Source organism: Oncorhynchus nerka, unplaced genomic scaffold (genome assembly GCF_034236695.1).
Source record: "Oncorhynchus nerka isolate Pitt River unplaced genomic scaffold, Oner_Uvic_2.0 unplaced_scaffold_1135, whole genome shotgun sequence".
Classification (NCBI taxonomy): domain Eukaryota; kingdom Metazoa; phylum Chordata; class Actinopteri; order Salmoniformes; family Salmonidae; genus Oncorhynchus; species Oncorhynchus nerka.
The window spans coordinates 59,305-80,496 of NW_027040192.1; the positions used below are offsets into that span (position 1 = coordinate 59,305).

The window sequence follows — 21,192 nt, forward strand, 5'->3', positions numbered from 1 at the left end:
CAGTTGAAACTGAGCAGCAGCATGGCCAGGTGGACTGGGGACAGCAAGGAGTCATCATGTCAGGTAGTCCTGGGACACGACACATAAACTAATGCAGCATAAATACTGGAGGCTGAGACAGGAGGGGTCAGGAGACACTGTGGCCCCATCCGAGGACACCCCGGACAGGGCCAAACAGGAAGGATATAACCCCACCCACTTTGCCAAAGCACAGCCCCCACACCACTAGAGGGATATCTTCAACCACCAACTTACCATCCTGAGACAAGGCCGAGTATAGCCCACAAAGATCTCCGCCACGGCACAACCCAAGGGGGGCGCCAACCCAGACAGGCCGACCACAACAGTGAATCAACCCACCCAGGTGACGCACCCCCCCAGGGACGGCATGAGAGAGCCCCAGTAAGCCAGTGACTCAGCCCCGTAACAGGGTAGAGGCAGAGAATCCCAGTGGAAAGAGGGGAATCGGCCAGGCAGAGACAGCAAGGGCGGTTCGTTGCTCCAGAGCCTTTCCGTTCACCTTCCCACTCCTGGGCCAGACTACACTCAATCATATGACCCACTGAAGAGATGAGTCTTCAGTAAAGACTTAAAGGTTGAGACCGAGTTTGCGTCTCTGACATGGGTAGGCAGACCGTTCCATAAAAATGGAGCTCTATAGGAGAAAGCCCTGCCTCCAGCTGTTTGCTTAGAAATTCTAGGGACAATTAGGAGGCCTGCGTCTTGTGACCGTAGCGTACGTGTAGGTATGTACGGCAGGACCAAATCAGAGAGATAGGTAGGAGCAAGCCCATGTAATGCTTTGTAGGTTAGCAGTAAAACCTTGAAATCAGCCCTTGCTTTGACAGGAAGCCAGTGTAGAGAGGCTAGCACTGGAGTAATATGATCAAATTTTTGGTTCTAGTCAGGATTCTAGCAGCCGTATTCAGCACTAACTGAAGTTTATTTAGTGCTTTATCCGGGTAGCCGGAAAATAGAGCATTGCAGTAGTCTAACCTAGAAGTGACAAAAGCATGGATTAATTTTTCTGCATCATTTTTGGACAGAAAGTTTCTGATTTTTGCAATGTTACGTAGATGGAAAAAAGCTGTCCTCGAAATGGTCTTGATATGTTCTTCAAAAGAGAGATCAGGGTCCAGAGTAACGCCGAGGTCCTTCACAGTTTTATTTGAGACGACTGTACAACCATTAAGATTAATTGTCAGATTCAACAGAAGATCTCTTTGTTTCTTGGGACCTAGAACAAGCATCTCTGTTTTGTCCGAGTTTAATAGTAGAAAGTTTGCAGCCATCCACTTCCTTATGTCTGAAACACATGCTTCTAGCGAGGGCAATTTTGGGGCTTCACCATGTTTCATTGAAATGTACAGCTGTGTGTCATCCGCATAGCAGTGAAAGTTTACATTATGTTTTCGAATAACATCCCCAAGAGGTAAAATATATAGTGAAAACAATAGTGGTCCTAAAACAGAACCTTGAGGAACACCGAAATTTACAGTTGATTTGTCAGAGGACAAACCATTCACAGAGACAAACTGATATCTTTCCGACAGATAAGATCTAAACCAGGCCAGAACATGTCCGTGTAGACCAATTTGGGTTTCCAATCTCTCCAAAAGAATGTGGTGATCGATGGTATCAAAAGCAGCACTAAGGTCTAGGAGCACGAGGACAGATGCAGAGCCTCGGTCCGTTGCCATTAAAATGTCATTTACCACCTTCACAAGTGCCGTCTCAGTGCTATGATGGGGTCTAAAACCAGACTGAAGCATTTCGTATACATTGTTTGTCTTCAGGAAGGCAGTGAGTTGCTGCGCAACAGCCTTCTCTAAAATTTTTGAGAGGAATGGAAGATTCGATATAGGCCGATAGTTTTTTATATTTTCTGGGTCAAGGTTTGGCTTTTTCAAGAGAGGCTTTATTACTGCCACTTTTAGTGAGTTTGGTACACATCCAGTGGATAGAGAGCCGTTTATTATGTTCAACATAGGAGGGCCAAGCACAGGAAGCAGCTCTTTCAGTAGTTTAGTTGGAATAGGGTCCAGTATGCAGCTTGAAGGTTTAGAGGCCATGATTATTTTCATCATTGTGTCAAGAGATATAGTACTAAAAGACTTGAGCGTCTCTCTTGATCCTAGGTCCTGGCAGAGTTGTGCAGACTCAGGACAACTGAGGTTTGGAGGAATACGCAGGTTTAAAGAGGAGTCCGTAATTTGCTTTCTAATAATCATAATCTTTTCCTCAAAGAAGTTCATGAATTTATCACTGCTAAAGTGAAAGTCATCCTCTCTTGGGGAATGCTGCTTTTTAGTTAGCTTTGCGACAGTATCAAAAAGGAATTTCGGATTGTTCTTATTTTCCTCAATTAAGTTAGAAAAATAGGATGATCGAGCAGCAGTAAGGGCTCTTCGGTACTGCACGGTACCGTCCTTCCAAGCTAGTCGGAAGACTTCCAGTTTGGTGTGGCGCCATTTCCGTTCCAATTTTCTGGAAGCTTGCTTCAGAGCTCGGGTATTTTCTGTGTACCAGGGAGCTAGTTTCTTATGAGACATTTTTTTAGTTTTTAGGGGTGCAACTGCATCTAGGGTATTGCGCAAGGTTAAATTGAGATACTCAGTTAGGTGGTTAACGGATTTTTGTCCTCTGGCGTCCTTGGGTAGGCAGAGGGAGTCTGGAAGGGCATCAAGGAATCTTTGTGTTGTCTGTGAATTTATAGCACGACTTTTGATGTTCCTTGGTTGGGGTCTGAGCAGATTATTTGTTGCAATTGCAAACGTAATAAAATGGTGGTCCGATAGTCCAGGATTATGAGGAAAAACATTAAGATCCACAACATTTATTCCATGGGACAAAACTAGGTCCAGCGTATGACTGTGACAGTGAGTGGGTCCAGAGACATGTTGGACAAAACCCACTGAGTCGATGATGGCTCCGAAAGCCTTTTGGAGTGGGTCTGTGGACTTTTCCATGTGAATATTAAAGTCACCAAAGATTAGAATATTATCTGCAATGACTACAAGGTCCGATAGGAATTCAGGGAACTCAGTGAGAAACGCTGTATATGGCCCAGGAGGCCTGTAAACAGTAGCTATAAAAAGTGATTGAGTAGGCTGCATAGATTTCATGACTAGAAGCTCAAAAGACGAAAACGTCATTTTTTTTTTTTTGTAAATTGAAATTTGCTATCGTAAATGTTAGCAACACCTCCGCCTTTGCGGGATGCACGGGGATATGGTCACTAGTGTAGCCAGGAGGTGAGGCCTCATTTAACACAGTAAATTCATCAGGCTTAAGCCATGTTTCAGTCAGGCCAATCACATCAAGATTATGATCAGTGATTAGTTCATTGACTATAATTGCCTTTGAAGTAAGGGATCTAACATTAAGTAGCCCTATTTTGAGAAGTGAGGTATCATGATCTCTTTCAGTAATGACAGGAATGGAGGTGGTCTTTATCCTAGTGAGATTGCTAAGGCGAACACCGCCATGTTTAGTTTTGCCCAACCTAGGTCGAGGCACAGACACGGTCTCAATGGTGATAGCTGAGCTGACTACACTGACTATGCTAGTGGCAGACTCCACTATGCTGGCAGGCTGGCTAATAGCCTGCTGCCTGGCCTGCACCCTATTTCATTGTGGAGCTAGAGGAGTTAGAGCCCTGTCTATGTTGGTAGATAAGATGAGAGCACCCCTCCAGCTAGGATGGAGTCCGTCACTCCTCAGCAGGTCAGGCTTGGTCCTGTTTGTGGGTGAGTCCCAGAAAGAGGGCCAATTATCTACAAATTCTATCTTTTGGGAATCCTACCATATCCTACCATGACTATATCAACCCTACTCCATGTGTTGTCTCTATCATGTATCCTACCATGACTATATCAACCCTACTCCATGTGTTGTCTCTATCATGTATCCTACCATGACTATATCAACCCTACTCCATGTGTTGTCTCTATCATGTATCCTACCATGACTATATCAACCCTACTCCATGTGTTGTCTCTAGCATGTATCCTACCATGACTATATCAACCCTACTCCATGTGTTGTCTCTATCATGTATCCTACCATGACTATATCAACCCTATTCCATGTGTTGTCTCTATCATGTATCCTACCATGACTATATCAACCCTACTCCATGTGTTGTCTCTATCATGTATCCTACCATGACTATATCAACCCTACTCCATGTGTTGTCTCTATCATGTATCCTACCATGACTATATCAACCCTACTCCATGTGTTGTCTCTATCATGTATCCTACCATGACTATATCAACCCTACTCCATGTGTTGCAACCATCATGTTTCTATTTATTTTTTTGAACCTTTATTTTAGCTAACTCACCTGCTCCATTTTAGTAATGTAATTAGCTAGCGACTAGCAAGTCTCTCTGACCGACTTTTTCCACTAGTCAAACAACTCCCGGGTGTACGATTTTTATTTATTGAACCTTTATTTAACTATGCAAGTCAGTTAAGAACAAACTCTTATTTGTAATGACTGTCTACCAGTAGACTAAAGGTCTCCTGCAGGGGCGGGCTGGTGTTAAAAAATACAAATATAGGACAAAACACACAACAAGACAGACACCACAACACTACATAAAGAGATACCTAAGACACCACAACACTACATAAAAAGAGACCTAAGACACCACAACACTACATAAAGAGAGACCTAAGACACCACAACACTACATAAAGAGAGACCTAAGACACCACAACACTACATAAAGTGAGACCTACGACAATACAACACTACATAAAGTGAGATCTAAGACACCACAACACTACATAAAGAGAGACACCACAACACTACATAAAGAGAGACCTAAGACACCACAACACTACATAAAGAGAGACCTAAGACACCACAACACTACATAAAGAGAGACCTTAGACAACACAACACTACATAAAGTGAGATCTAAGACACCACAACACTACATAAAGAGAGACACCACAACACTACATAAAGAGAGACCTAAGACACCACAACTGTTGGGGTTAGTGGAGGACCAGGATTGGTTAACACTGCTCTACACTCTCCTAGATAATGTGTTACTGTTGGTGGTAGTGGAGGACCAGGATTGGTTAACACTGCTCTACACTCTCCTAGATAATGTGTTACTGGTGTAGAGAGGAGTAGGCAGGATGCAGTTGCAGGTTTGGAACTACTGAATTTATTTCAGCACCATAGATCAAAGTGGGACGAAACCCCAATGCTGTTGTGCTCAAAATATATCTTGATTATCAAAAAGGCACAGGGCGAACTACACTGCTCAAAAAAATAAAGGGAACACTAAAATATCACATCCTAGATCTGAATGAATGAAATATTCTTATTAAATACTTTTTCTTTACATAGTTGAATGTGCTGACAACAAAATCACACAAAAATTATCAATGGAAATCAAATTTATCAACCCATGGAGGTCTGGATTTGGAGTCACACTCAAAATTAAAGTGGAAAACCACACTACAGGCTGATCCAACTTTGATGTAATGTCCTTAAAACAAGTCAAAATGAGGCTCAGTAGTTTGTGTGGCCTCCACGTGTCTGTATGACCTCCCTACAACGCCTGGGCATGCTCCTGATGAGGTGGCGGTTGGTCTCCTGAGGGATCTCCTCCCAGACCTGGACTAAAGCATCCGCCAACTCCTGGACAGTCTGTGGTGCAACGTGGCGTTGGTGGATGGAGCGAGACATGATGTCCCAGATGTGCTCAATTGGATTCAGGTCTGGGGAACGGGCGGGTCAGTCCATAGCATCAATGCCTTCCTCTTGCAGGAACTGCTGACACACTCCAGCCACATGAGGTCTAGCATTGTCTTGCATTAGGAGGAACCCAGGGTCAACCGCACCAGCATATGGTCTCACAAGGGGTCTGAGGATCTCATCTCGGTACCTAACAGCAGTCAGGCTACCACTGGCGAGCACATGGAGGGCTGTGCGGCCCCCCAAAGAAATGCCACCCCACTCCATGACTGACCCACCGCCAAACCGGTCATGCTGGAGGATGTTGCAGGCAGCAGAACGTTCTCCATGGCGTCTCCAGACTGTCACGTCTGTCACATGTGCTCAGTATAAACCTGCTTTCATCTGTGAAGAGCACAGGGCACCAGTGGCGAATTTGCCAATCTTGGTGTTCTCTGGCAAATGAAAAACGTCCTGCACGGTGTTGGGCTGTAAGCACAACCCCCACCTGTGGACGTCGGGCCCTCATACCACCCTCATGGAGTCTGTTTCTGACCGTTTGAGCAGACACATGCACATTTATGGCCTGCTGGAGGTCATTTTGCAGGGCTCTTGCAGTGCTCCTCCTTGCACAAAGGCGGAGGTAGCGGTCCTGCTGCTTGGTTGTTGCCCTCCTACGGCCTCCTCCACGTCTCCTGATAAACTGGCCTGTCTCCTGGTAGCGCCTCCATGCTCTGGACACCACGCTGACAGACACAGCAAACCTTCTTGCCACAGCTCGCATTGATGTGCCATCCTGGATGAGCTGCACTACCTGAGCCACTTGTGTGGGTTGTAGACTCCGTCTCATGCTACCACTAGAGTGAAAGCACCGCCAGCATTCAAAAGTGACCAAAACATCAGCCAGGAAGCATAGGATCTGAGAAGTGGTCTGTGGTCCCCACCTGCAGAACCACTCCTTTATTGGGGGTGTCTTGCTAATTGCCTATAATTTCCACCTGTTGTCTATTCCATTTGCACAACAGCATGTGAAATTTATTGTCAATCAGTGTTGCTTCCTAAGTGGACAGTTTGATTTCACAGAAGTGTGATTGACTTGGAGTTACATTGTGTTGTTTAAGTGTTCCCTTTATTTTTTTGAGCAGTGTATATAAAGTACTCAGGAAATAGTAGGAGCGATTCCTCTCAGGAAGACAAGTAACATTTACAATGACCGATTAAAGACAAATGACAGAGGGAGTATATATACAGTGATAGAGTGGGGATTGGAACCAGGTGTGTGTAATGATGACGAGACAGGTTCGGAGTTGATGAGTGAAGGGCGTAGCAGTCTCTGTAGCACACATGTGATTGCAGAGTTTAAATAATCATGATATCATTCTGCCAGGGAGGCATAGACTACTTTGTAGTTAACATTTAATTGACAAGGTTTTTGGGAATCTTTTCCATCAACCAGAAGATTAGCATCATCGCTAACAGATACACATAGTGGTAGACTGCACTCAGACAGGGGCATTTCCTGGCTGTTTAATCTTCAAAAATTTGAAGGAAACTACAAATCACTGAGGGGAATTTAACGATGACTTGCAGGCAGTGGGTTCAGCGATGAGACAAAATGAATCCAGATTATACCACCACCCAAAAGGGCACTTCAGAGACTGGAAGGGTAAAGGGGCATGTGCTCTACACAGGTAGAGACATATCTGTCCATGTTACCTTTTGCAAAGTGGGCACTGCTTCATGTGGCAACACCACCACTCACCTAAATAGCCCACATGCCGCTGGGTGAGAAGTTTTTAAATTGTTTTTGGGCAGAATTATGTGAGGTGTTGTTAGTGATGAGCCTTGGTCCATTTAGCTTGGAATATGCCACCCTCGTCAATCTGTCACCTAATCCTGCCTAATGGGCAGGTCAGCCCTGGAGGAAAGTATTGGCTGTAAGAAGTAAGAGAACATAACATCTGGTTGTTTTTAAATGACTTCTTATGACATTGCTTTATTTTTGTTCCGATCTATGTTGCTCACTCCAGTCAGCAGATGGCGATGTGAGTTTTTCAGGTGATGCTTCTTGACGTATAATCTAGTGGACGGAACAGGAGGCTTCTTCAACAGAGACAAAAGGCTTCCGTTTCAACCAATGCTGTGGTTTGCTAGCGAACATAGATCCGGAGCATTTAAGCTCGTCAGACTAATCTTGTGTATATTAATCTTAGTGTTTAGAACACAATTCTGTTTACGCATCTACTTGTTAATTTAAACGTAGTTTGCTTCTTAAATTAGCGAATGTGTTAACTTGATACTGCACAAGGCTAATCGCCCGGAGCACGAGGTCACGAAACTAGACGGAGAAAGATCTGGTGAAAGGAGAGGAAGAAGCTTTCAGAATGGAAGAGGAGGCTATCACATTGAAACAAGAGGATGATATTACAGGGAAAGAGGAAGATGGGAAAGAGGTTGTCAGAGTGGAAAATGAGGAGGTAGAAGCTTTCAGAATAAAAAAGGATGAAGATCCCGTAACATTGAAGAAAGAGAATATAGTGAAAGAAGAGGAAGAACGTTTCAGAATCAAAAATGAGGAAGATGCCGTAACATTGAAGGAGGAGAATGTAGCGAAAGAAGAGGAAGAACCTTTTGGAGTAAAAGAAGAAGAGGAGGATATCTCAATAAAAGAGGAGGAAGATGTTTTAGGAGTGAAAAAGGAGGAGGAGTCAGAATATCCGATTACCATCCGTGAGTACTGTCTTAAAAACAGGGGCACAAACGATGCAATTGTTGAACTAATGTGGTTTTCTACTGAATTCTACTGAAGTTCTACACTTCTACACTTGAATATGTTGTTCAGTACTGCCATTGGTACATATTTTTTTTAAATTAGATGTAATTTTATTCTCCATGTGGTCTATATTAAAGCTCACTTCATCTTGTATAACAGGATTCTACAATCCAATTCTGGTGCATCATTTCTACATAAAATATCAAAGGGATGTAAAAGCCACCCATTTCATGGAACGACCCTTTTACATTTGCATCACAAACAGTATTTTTTTTAAAGGCATAAATTTAGGCCCTTTTTAGACATATTAATGTCTCTGGTAAGACCCTATGATCACAATAGAAGATCATAGGTTGACTGTCTGTTTGGTGTTGTCATTCACACAGGAGAGAGACATGACGATCCTGGATCCTCTGGGGAGCCTCAACAACATCCTGATGCTGACGAGGCAGAGAAGAGTCTCTCCAGATCAGAACACCAGATGGTACAGCTTGGTCTGGTCTAGCATACAGCTTGCTCTATCTGGGTCTGGGCTGTGTTTCTGTAAAGCAGTTTATGACAACAGTGACATCAGCATCCATAATGATATGTGTCTGTGTCCCCTCTTTTTGGTTACCAGGACAACGCTAGCCCTTCCTCCCTCCCGGAGTCCCCGTGTTGTGCCTCTCCCGGTAGCACCTTACTGCTGGGTATGAAGAGGTTGTCTGTGCTGCTGGTGGACTGCAGGAAAACAACGGGGCTGAGTGGAACTGTGAGAGGAGGAGAAGAGAAGAAAGGATCAGATTTGACACATCAAAGTAAGTAGTTTAGTTTGAACAAATACAAAGCTAGCTTTGGAGAGAAAGTTTCAAGATGATCCAATGTAAGGTGCTTGTTTTACAAAAACTTTTCCTTAAAACATTATGGATATTACATTGCCTGTCCCAGTCAACCCCCCTATCTTTACAAGACTGTAGAACAGGCAAACTAAACTCAAGACACTGTTAATTAACTAATACTGGAGGAAAGCTGTGATCAGGCTGCCCACTCAAGAGAAAGCTTCAAACTGTAACCAGTGCCGGCAACCTTGTTCAGGTTATCAATCAACCTACCAGGGTAGTTACAAACAGTAGAGGAATGAAATCAACAACATGGTTTGATCATATCTTTACTAATGCTGCAGAAATGGGTTTTAAAGCAGTATCCAGATCCATCAGATGTAGTGATCACATTATAGTAGCCATGTCTAGGAAAACCACAGTTCCAAAGGCAGGGCCTAATATTGTGTATAAGAGGTCATACATTTTTTTGTAGTGATTCCTATGTTGTTGATGTAAATAATATTTGTTTGCCCTTGGTGTGTAATGATGAGCAACCAGACGCTGCCCTTGACACATTTGAAACTGCTTATCCCAGTTACTAATAAGCAGCACCATTAAGAAAATGACTGTAAAAACTGTTAAATCCATGTGGATTGATGAGGAATTACAAAATGGTATGATGAAGAGGGAGGCAAAAAAGATGGCAAATAGGTCTGGCTGAATAACTGATTGGCAAACCTATTGCATATTGAGAAATCATGTGACTAAACTGAATAAAAAGAAGAAACTACACTATGAAACAAAGATAAATGACATGAAGAATGATTGTAAAAAATCTTTGGAGCATCTTCAATGCGCAAATAAAATCAACAATGACAAGTCACTGGTGTCTGACAACTTGGATGGAAAATTGAGGATAATAGCGGCCAATATTGCCATTCCTATTTGCCTTGTCTTGAATTTAAGCCTACTAGAAAGTGTGTGCCCTCAGGCCTAGTGGGAAGCTAAAGTAATTCCACTACCCAAGAATAGTAAAGCTCCCTTTACTGGCTTAAATAGCTGACCAATCAGCCTGTTACCAACCCTTGCAATTTTGGGAAAAAAATATTTGACCAGATACAATGCTATTTTACAGTAAACAAATATAGACTTTTAGCTTATAGGGAAGTTCATTCAACAAGCACAGCACTTGCAAATGACTGATTGGCTGAGAGAAATTGATGATAAAAATACTGTTGGGGCTGTTTTGTTTGACTTCAGTGCGGCATTTGACATTATCGATCATAGTCTGTTGCTGACAAAAACGTATGGCTTTACACCCCCTGCTATATTGTGGATAAAGAGTTTTTCTTTTAAAATGTAACCTTTATTTAACTAGGCAAGTCAGTTAAGAACAAATTATTTTTTTCAATGACGGCCTTGTTCAGGGGCAGAACGACAGAGTTTTTTACCTTGTCAACTCGGGGATTCGATCCAGCAATCTTTCGGTTACTGGCCTACCGCTCTAACCACTAGGCTACCTGCCGCCCCAGAGCTACAAAATCAAGTTTGAATCAGGAATTCCCCAGGGCAGCTGTTTGGCACCTACTTTTTTTCAATCTTTACCAACAACATTCCATTGACATTTGAGTAAAGCCAGTGAGTCTATGTATGTGGATGACTCAACACCGTACACGTCAGCTACTACAGCGACTGAAATGACTGCAACACTTAACATAGAGCTGCAGTTAGTTTCAGAATGGGTGTCAAGGAATAAGTTAGTCCTAAATATTTCTGATTACCTTAAAACCTCTTGGTGTTAGGGGCAGTATTTTCATTTTTGGGAAAAAACGTCCCCGTTTTAAACGGGATATTTTGTCAGGAAAAGATGCTAGAATATGCATATAATTGACATCTTTGGATAGAAAACACTCTAACGTTTCCAAAACTGTAAAGATATTGTCTGTGAGTATAACAGAACTGATGTTGCAGCCGAAAGCCTGAGAAAAATCTAACACGGAAGTGCCCCAGGTTTTGAAAGCGCTGCGTTCCAATGACTCACTATATGGCTTTGAATGTACCATCAACGAGCTTACGCTTTCTACGTATTCCCCAAGGTGTCTACAGCATTGTGACGTAGTTTTATGCATTTCTGTTGAAGAATAGCCGTATGGGGGCACATTGCGTAAGTGGTCACATGGTGGCTCCGAGAGAGATTCTCGCGTAAAGCGCAGAGGTAGCCATTATTCCAATCGGTCCTAGAGAAAAAGGAATTGTCCCGATGGATATATTATCAAATAGATATTAGAAAAACACCTTGAGGATTGATTCTAAACAACGTTTGCCATGTTTTTGTCGATATTATGGAGCTAATTTGGAATATTTTTCTGTAAAGCATATTTTGAAAATCTGAGATGACAGGGTTATTAACAAAAGGTGAAGCTGTGTTCCAATATATTTCACTTGTGATTTTCATGAATATTAATATTTTCTAGGAAGATTTATGTCCGTTGCGTTATGCTAATTAGTGTCAGATGATGATAACGGTCCCGTTCACGGGCTGGGTGTCACTACAGGTTAAGTTACATGGCCTACTATGCTAATTCTGTAGCGGTATTGTTAGAGGGGGCTAAAGAAATATTTTGTTGGTGCGCCAGGCAGGTATTAACCCTAGTTATTAAAGTTAGTTATTACCTATTATAACATTATTATTTTTTAAATATTATTAAAACCGAAAGGATGAGAATAGAATAGATAGAGTAGCGCTTCCAGACACATTCTAAACATTATGGAGACTTAAAGGAGGACTGTAACAGCTAATGTTGAAGCATTATGGAGTCTTAAAGGAGGACTGTAGCAGCTAATGATGAAGCATTATAGAGTCTTAAAGGAGGACTGTAGCATCTAATGATGAAAAATTATGGAGTCTTAAAGGAGGACTGTAGCATCATGAGGTAATCACCGGGAATTCGTTTAAATTAACATGTGTGCCTTTAAATTAACATGTGTGCCTTTTTAGAAGTTAAGTTTGGGATAGGGGGCAGTATTTTCACGTCCGGAAGAAAAGCGTTCCCAAAATAAACTACCTGCTACCTGCCCAGAAGCTAGGATATGCATATAATTGGTAGGTTTGGATAGAAAACACTCTAAAGTTTCTAAAACTGTTAAAATAATGTCTGTGCGTATATCATAACTTATTTGGCAGGTGAAACCCCGAGGACAAACCATCCAGGAGGAATTTTTTGTTGATGAGGTGACTCTGTTTTCAAATGGTTTTGTGTGGCACTTTTGCTGTTGCACTTGGTTGCAGTTCCTATTGCTTCCACTAGATGTCAACAGTCTTTAGAAATTGGTTGATGTTTTCTTTAGAGAAATGAAGAAGTTCGGCTATTCAGAACGAGGGTCCAGCCTAGTGCTCTCTAATGTTTTGATGCGCGCTCCAGGTCACGCGCTTCACGTTGTTTTTATCCGGTATTGAACACCGTTTATCCCATCTTAAATTTTCTCGATTATTTACGTTTTAAAATACCTAAAGTTGGATTAGGAAAGTTGTTTCAAATGTTTGGACAGCATTTACAGGTATCGTATTAGATATTTTGTAGTCATGCTGGGCGAGTTGGAACCAGTGTTTTTTTTTTTTTAAATCAAACGCGCCAAATAAATGGACATTTTGGAGATATAACGACGGAATTAATCGAAGAAAAGGACCATTTGTGATGTTTATGGGACATTGGAGTGCCAACAGAAGAAGCTCTTCAAAGGTAAGGCACAAATTATATAGTTATTTCTGAGGTTTGTGTCGCGCCTGGTGGGTTGAAATATGATTGTCGTGTGTTTGTTTGATGGGGTGCTGTCCTCAGATAATCGCATGGTTTGCTTTTGCCGTAAAGCCTTTTTGAAATCTGACACGGTGGCTAGATTAACAAGAAGTTAACCTTTGCACTTGTGAATGCATGAAAGTTAAATATTTCTAATAAATAAATTAAAAATTAAAAAATACTTTGCACTCTGCAATTTCACCGGATGTTGTCAACGTTCCGCTAGCGGAATCCCTAGCCATAACATGCTCAGCCCCCTCCTGTACTCCCTGTTCACTCATGACTGCATGGCCAGACACGACATCAACGCCATCATTGAACAGTGTCATCAGGCCTGATCACTGACAACAACAACAAAGCCTACAGGGAGGAGGTCAGAGACCTGGTTGTGTGGTGCCAGGACAGCAACCATTCCCTCAATGTGATCAAGATAAAGGAGATGATTGTGGACTACAGGAAAAGGAGGACCAAGCACGCCCCATTCTCATTGACAGAGCTGTAGCTGAGCAGGTTGAGAGTTTCAAGTTCCTTGGTGTCCGCATCACCAACAAACTATCATGGTCCAAGCACACCAAGACAGTCGTGAAGAGGGCACGACAAAACCTATTCCCCTTCAGGATACTGAAAAGATTTGTCATGGGTCCTCAGATCCTCAAAACGTTCTACAGCTGCACCATCGAGAGCATCCTGACTGATTGCATCACTGCCTGGTTTGGCAACTGCTCGGCCTCTGACCGCAAGGCACTACAGAGGGCAGTGCGTACGGCCCAGTACATCACTAGGAGCAAGCTTCCTGCCACTCAGGACTTCTATACCAGGCGGTGTCAGAGGGACTTATTTTGTACTTTACAAGTATTTTTCTTAACTGCATTGTTGGTTAAGGGCTTGTAAGTAAGCATTTCACTAAGGTCTACACCGGTTGTATTCGGCACGTGAATAATAATATTTAATTTGATTTTCATACTTTTCTAATAAAACACTTTTCAACCCATATGATCTATTACATAATAAATACTTTATAATATGGCTATACAGTGGGGAGAACAAGTATTTGATAACCTGCAAAATCGGCAGTGTTTCCTACTTACAAAGCATGTAGAGGTCTGTAAGTTTTTATCATGGATACACTTTTAAAAATATATATATATTTCACCTTTATTTAACCAGGTAGGCAAGTTGAGAACAAGTTCTCATTTACAATTGCGACCTGGCCAAGATAAAGTAAAGCAGTTCGACACATACAACGACAGAGTTACACATGGAGTAAAACAAACATACAGTCAATAATACAGTATAAACAAGTCTATATACGACGTGAGCAAATGAGGTGAGATAAGGGAGGTAAAGGCAAAAAAAAGGCCATGGTGGCAAAGTAAATACAATACAGCAAGTAAAACACTGGAATGGTAGATTTGCAGTGGAAGAATGTGCAAAGTAGAAATAAAAATAATGGGGTGCAAAGGAGCAAAATAAATCAAATAAATACAGTAGGGAAAGAGGTAGTTGTTTGGGTTTAAATTATAGGTGGGCTATGTACAGGTGCAGTAATCTGTGAGCTGCTCTGACAGTTGGTGCTTAAAGCAAGTGAGGGAGATAAGTGTTTCCAGTTTCAGAGATTTTTGTAGTTCAATCCAGTCATTGGTAGCAGAGAACTGGAAGGAGAGGCAGCCAAAGAAAGAATTGATTTTGGGGGTGACCAGAGAGATATACCTGCTGGAGGGCGTGCTACAGGTGGGTGATGCTATGGTGACCAGCGAGCTGAGATAAGGGGGGACTTTACCTAGCAGGGTCTTGTAGATGACATGGAGCCAGTGGGTTTGGCGACGAGTATGAAGCGAGGGCCAGCCAACGAGAGCGTACAGGTCGCAATGGTGGGTAGTATATGGGGCTTTGGTGACAAAAACGGATTGCACTGTGATAGACTGCATCCAATTTGTTGAGTAGGGTATTGGAGGCTATTTTGTAAATGACATCGCCGAAGTCGAGGATTGGAAGGATGGTCAGTTTTACAAGGGTATGTTTGGCAGCATGAGTGAAGGATGCTTTGTTGCGAAATAGGAAGCCAATTCTAGATTTAACTCTGGATTGGAGATGCTTGATGTGGGTCTGGAAGGAGAGTTTACAGTCTAACCAGACACCTAGGTATTTGTAGTTGTCCACGTATTCTAAGTCAGAGCCGTCCAGAGTAGTGATGTTGGACAGGCGGGCAGGTGCAGGCAGCGATCGGTTGAAGAGCATGCATTTAGTTTTACTTGTATTCAAGAGCAATTGGAGGCCACGGAAGGAGAGTTGTATGGCATTGAAGCTTGCCTGGAGGGTTGTTAACACAGTGTCCAAAGAAGGGCCAGAAGTATACAGAATGATGTTGTCTGCGTAGAGGTGGATCAGAGACTCACCAGCAGCAAGAGCGACATCATTGATGTATACAGAGAAGAGAGTCGGTCCAACAATTGAACCCTGTGGCACCCCCATAAAGACTGCCAGAGGTCCGGACAGCAGACCCTCCGATTTGACACACTGAACTCTATCAGAGAAGTAGTTGGTGAACCAGGCGAGGCAATCATTTGAGAAACCAAGGCTGTTGAGTCTGCCGATGAGGATGTGGTGATTGACAGAGTTGAAAGCCTTGTCCAGATCAATGAATACGGCTGCACAGTAATGTTTCTTATCGATGGCGGTTAAGATATCGTTTAGGATCTTGAGCGTGGCTGAGGTGCACCCATGACCAGCTCTGAAACCAGATTGCATAGCAGAGAAGGTATGGTGAGATTCGAAATGGTCGGTAATGGATGGACCTTAGAAAGGCAAGGTAGGATCGATATAGGTCTGTAGCAGTTTGGGTCAAGAGTGTCCCCCCCTTTGAAGAGGGGGATGACCGCAGCTGCTTTCCAATCTTTGGGAATCTCAGACGACACGAAAGAGAGGTTGAACAGGCTAGTAATAGGGGTGGCAACAATTTCGGCAGATAATTTTAGAAAGAAAGGGTCCAGATTGTCTAGCCCGGGTTGATTTGTAAGGGTCCAGATTTTGCCACTCTGTCAGAACATCAGCTGACTGGATTTGGGAGAAAGAGAAATGGGGAAGGCTTGGGCGAGTTGCTGTGGGGGGTACAGTGCTGTTGACCGGGGTAGGAGTAGCCAGGTGGAAAGCATGGCCAGCCATAGAAAAATGCTTATTGAAATTCTCAATTATGGTGGATTTATCAGTGGTGACAGTGTTTCCTATCTTCAGTGCAGTGGGCAGCAGGGAGGAGGTGTTCTTATTCTCCATGGACTTTACAGTGTTCCAGAACTTTTTTGAGTTAGTGTTGCAGGAATCAAATTTCTGCTTGAAAAAGCTAACCTTGGCTTTTCTATAACTGCCTGTGTATAATGGTTTCTAGCTTCCCTGAACAGCTGCATATCACGGGGGCTGTTCGATGCTAATGCAGAACTCCATAGGATGTTTTTGTGTTGGTTAAGGGCAGTCAGGTCTGGGGAGAACCAAGGGCTATATCTGTTCCTGGTTCTAAATTTCTTGAATGGGGCATGCTTATTTAAGATGGTTAGGAAGGCATTTAAAAAAAAAAATACCCAGGCATCCTCTACTGACGGGATGAGATCAATATCCTTCCAGGATACCCCGGCCAGGTCGATTAGAAAGGCCTGCTCGCTGAAGTGTTTCAGGGAGCGTTTGACAGTGATGAGTGGAGGTCGTTTGACCGCTGACCCATTACGGATGCAGGCAATGAGGCAGTGATCGCTGAGATCTTGGTTGATAACAGCAGAGGTGTATTTAGAGGGCAAGTTGGTTAGGATGATATCTATGAGGGTGCCCGTGTTTAAGGCTTTGGGGAGGTTCATTGATAATTTGTGTGAGATTGAGGGCATCACGTTTAGATTGTAGGATGGCTGGGGTGTTAAGCATGTTCCAGTTTAGGTCGCCTAGCAGCACGAGCTCAAAGATAGATGGGGGGCAATCCGTTCACATATGGTGTCCAGAGCACAGCTGGGGGCAGAGGGTGGTTTATAGCAGGCTTCAACCATGAGAGACGGGATCTAAAACAAAAATCCAGAAAATCACATTGAATGATTTTTAAGTAATTAATTTGCATTTTGAGACCCAGAGTTACTTCTGCTGCAGAGGATAAGTTCATTAGAGTTACCAGCCTCAGAAATTGCTGCCCAAATAAATGCTTCACAGAGTTGCATGAACAGACACATCTCAATATCAACTGTTCAGAGGAGACTGTGTGAATCAGGCCTTCATGGTCGAATTGCTGCAAAGAAACCACTACTCAAGCACACCAATAAGAAGAAGAGACTTGCTTGGGCCAAGAAACACGAGCAATGGACATTAGACCGGTGGATATCTGTCCTTGGGTCTGATGAGTCCAAATTTGAGATTTTTGGATCCGAGCGTCATGTCTTTGTGAGACGAGGAGTAGATGAACAGATTATCTCCGCATGTGTGGTTCCCACCGTGAAGCATGGTGGAGGAGATGTGATGGTGTGCGGGTGCTTTGCTGTTGACAATGTCATGAATAAATAAATCAAAGTCACACTTAACCAGCATGGCTTCCACAGCATTCTACAGCTATATGCCATCCCATCTAGTTTGGGCTTAGTCCCACTGTCATTTGATTTTCAACAGGACAATGACCCAACACACCTCCAGGCTGTGTAAGAGCTATTTTACCAAGAAGGAGAGTGATGGAGTGCTGCATCAGATGACCTGGCCTACACAATCCCCCGACCTCAACCAAATCAAGATGGTTTGGGATGAGTTGGATCGCAGAGGTGAAGGGAAAGCGGCCTACAAGTTCTCAGCATATGTGGGAACGCCTACAAGACTGTTGGAAAAGGATTCCAGGTGAAGCTGTTTGAGAGAAAGCAAGGGTGGCAACTTTTGAAGAATAAAATATATATTTTGATTTAACACTTGTGGTTACTACATGATTCCATGTGTTTTTTAATAATTTTGATGTCTTTATTATTCTACAATGTAGAAAATAGTAAAAATAAAGAAAAACCCTTGAATGAGTAGGTGAGTCCAAACTTTTGACTGGTACTGTACATTAAATTCCGTAACAGCTCCAGTGGACATTCCTGCATCAGCATGCCAATTGCCCGCTCCCTCAGAGATCTGTGGCATTGCACATTTTCGAGTAGCCTTTTATTATCCCCAGCACAAGGTGCACCTGTGTAATAAGCAAGCTGTTCAATCAGCTTCTTGATATGCATATCATGTCAGGTGGATGGATTATCTTGGGAAAGAATAAATGTTGAATAACAGGGATGTAAAAAATTCTGCAATCTTTTTTGTTCAGCTCATGAACCATCCAACACTTTACATGTTGCGTTTATATTTTTGTTTTTTGTTGTTACTATCCGTTTTAGGAACATTTACCCAAAATATGACATCAGCGATAATCAAAATGTTGAAAATCTGTGAATGTCTAAATAAGAAATTGGTCCAATTAAACAGCAATGTGTCGAACCCTTTCAACAACGGGGAGATGTTACTGATGTGCTTTGTATCTGTGACGTAAAAACAAGTTTTGGACTTCCACACAAAATTACTTTAGTTATTTTATGTTTAAGGAAGTGTGTAGGTCACATTCTGTATCATACAGCTATGAATGTTATATATTTAGAACCACCTGTTCAATTGGAATCCAGCGACGTCTGTGTCTTCAGTGTCCTAGAACTGTCTAGGTTTTTGTGTTCTGACTTGTAAAACAGGATGAATAAGTAATTTAAACATAGTAGTAATTACCAGGAAGCTCTACATTTGTTTTAAAATCACACTAAGATTGTTAAAACTGGCCTCAGGTTATTGAGAGATCTGATTTAGGATTTACCCTCGTAGCAAGGTTGTTTTATCATGTGCTTTCATTTGGGTCTCTATTTAAAAATAACACTATCTTTGGCAGGAGAAAGACCAGACTCAGAGGAACCAGAGCCAGGGACGTCCAAACCAGCAAGACGACACCAGTGCTCCCAGTGTGAAAAGAGTTTTAAACAGAAAGCACATCTGAAAACACATAAGATAATACACACAGGAGAGAAGCCTTACCACTGCTCCCAATGTGGAAAGTGTTTCGGCAGTTTGGGGGAGCTAAAACAACATGAGAGAATACACACGGGAGAGAAGCCTTACCACTGCTCCCAGTGTGGAAAGTGTTTTGCCCGTTCGGGGGATCTGAAACTACACGAGAGAATACACACAGGAGAGAAGCCTTACCACTGCTCCCACTGTGGAAAGTGTTTCAACCATTCGGGGGATCTGAAACGACATGAGAGAATACACACAGGAGAGAAGCCTTACCACTGCTCCCAATGTGGAAAGTGTTTTGCTGAAAGAACATGAGAGAATACACACAGGAGAGAAGCCTTACCACTGCTCCCAATGGGAAAGTGTTTGAAACTGAAACACATGAGAGAATACACACAGGAGAGAAGCCTTACCACTGCTCCCAATGTGGAAAGTGTTTCGGCAGTTTGGGGGAGCTGAAACAACATGAGAGAATACACACGGGAGAGAAGCCTTACCACTGCTCCCAGTGTGGAAAGTGTTTTGCCCGTTCGGGGGATCTGAAACTACATGAGAGAATACACACAGGAGAGAAGCCTTACCACTGCTCCCAGTGTGGAAAGTGTTTCAACCATTCGGGGGATCTGAAACGACATGAGAGAATACACACAGGAGAGAAGCCGTACCACTGCTCCCAGTGTGGAAAGTGTTTCACCCGGTCGGGGGAGCTGAAACGGCATGAGAGAATACACACAGGAGAGAAGCCTTACCACTGCTCCCACTGTGGAAAGTGTTTCGGCAGTTTGGGGGAGCTGAAACAACATGAGAGAATACACACAGGAGAGAAGCCTTACCACTGCTCCCACTGTGGAAAGTGTTTCGGCAGTTTGGGGGAGCTGAAACAACATGAGAGAATACACACAGGAGAGAAGCCTTACCACTGCTCCCAGGGTGCAAACCATTTGCCCATTTAGGAAGCCTGAAAGAACACATTAGACTGCACACAGAGGAGAAGGCTTAGAAAAGCTCACACTGTGGGAAAACATATTACTCATAAGTCACTTAAACGTCATTAGAGAATCCACACAGGAGAGAGAAATTATTTCTCTTAGCGTGTATGTTGATATTTCACATCACATTGACTTAAAATTCATCAGAGAACATACACAGTGCTCCTGTTGTATTATATTGTTGACTGACAATGTGTTTACCGAGGTCTGTTGTTTGGAGAAAGAAGTTCTGGCGCTGAACATTGAAGAAGAGGTTACAGTGAAAGAAAAAAACCTACACTTGATCCCTCCGATGTCAACAACTACAGACCAGTATCCCTTCTTTCTTTTCTCTCCAAAACTCTTGAACGTGCCGTCCTTGGCCAGCTCTCCCGCTATCTCTCTCAGAATGACCTTCTTGATCCAAATCAGTCAGGTTTCAAGACTAGTCATTCAACTGAGACTGCTCTTCTCTGTATCACGGAGGCCCTCCGCACTGCTAAAGCTAACTCTCTCTCCTCTGCTCTCATCCTTCTAGACCTATCGGCTGCCTTCGATACTGTGAACCATCAGATCCTCCTCTCCACCCTCTCCGAGTTGGGCATCTCCGGCGCGGCCCACGCTTGGATTGCGTCCTACCTGACAGGTGGCTCCTACCAGGTGGCGTGGCGAGAATCTGTCTCCTCACCACGCGCTCTCACCACTGGCGTCCCCCAGGGCTCTGCTCTAGGCCCTCTCCTATTCTCGCTATACACCAAGTCACTTGGCTCTGTCATAACCTCACATGGTCTCTCCTATCATTGCTATGCAGACGACACACAATTAATCTTCTCCTTTCCCCCTTCTGATGACCAGGTGGCGAATCGCATCTCTGCATGTCTGGCAGACATATCAGTGTGGATGACGGATCACCACCTCAAGCTGAACTCGGCAAGACGGAGCTGCTCCTCCTCCCGGGGAAGGACTGCCCGTTCCATGATCTCGCCATCACGGTTGACAACTCCATTGTGTCCTCCTCCCAGAGCGCTAAGAACCTTGGCGTGATCCTGGACAACACCCTGTCGTTCTCAACTAACATCAAGGCGGTGGCCAGTTCTTGTAGGTTCATGCTCTACAA

The 21,192-nt window shown here is 43.3% G+C and overlaps 1 protein-coding gene and 2 pseudogenes across 1 annotated transcript; all 3 read left to right on the plus strand.

Annotated features, from left to right (window-relative positions):
* Positions 1-21,192, plus strand: part of LOC135570065 (zinc finger protein 850-like) — a 102,194-nt pseudogene that overhangs the window by 3,552 nt on the left and 77,450 nt on the right.
* LOC135570060 (zinc finger protein with KRAB and SCAN domains 1-like) lies at positions 7,511-19,422 on the plus strand. The gene is made up of 4 exons (XM_065016129.1): positions 7,511-8,431; positions 8,861-8,958; positions 9,094-9,271; positions 18,986-19,422. The coding sequence occupies exons 1-4, from the start codon at positions 8,086-8,088 to the stop codon at positions 19,420-19,422; spliced, it is 1,059 nt and encodes a 352-aa protein (XP_064872201.1). The 5' UTR covers positions 7,511-8,085.
* On the plus strand, positions 19,419-20,292 carry LOC135570062 (zinc finger protein 135-like; annotated as a pseudogene).

Bases quoted from the DNA above. Each gene is read 5' to 3' on its own strand.
- LOC135570060 (XM_065016129.1), top strand. From the start codon at position 8,086: ATGGAAGAGGAGGCTATCACATTGAAACAAGAGGATGATATTACAGGG. The intron at 8,432-8,860 runs GTGAGTACTGTC...TCATTCACACAG, and splicing joins AGAATATCCGATTACCATCC to GAGAGAGACATGACGATCCT. The intron at 9,272-18,985 runs GTAAGTAGTTTA...TATCTTTGGCAG, and splicing joins ATCAGATTTGACACATCAAA to GAGAAAGACCAGACTCAGAG.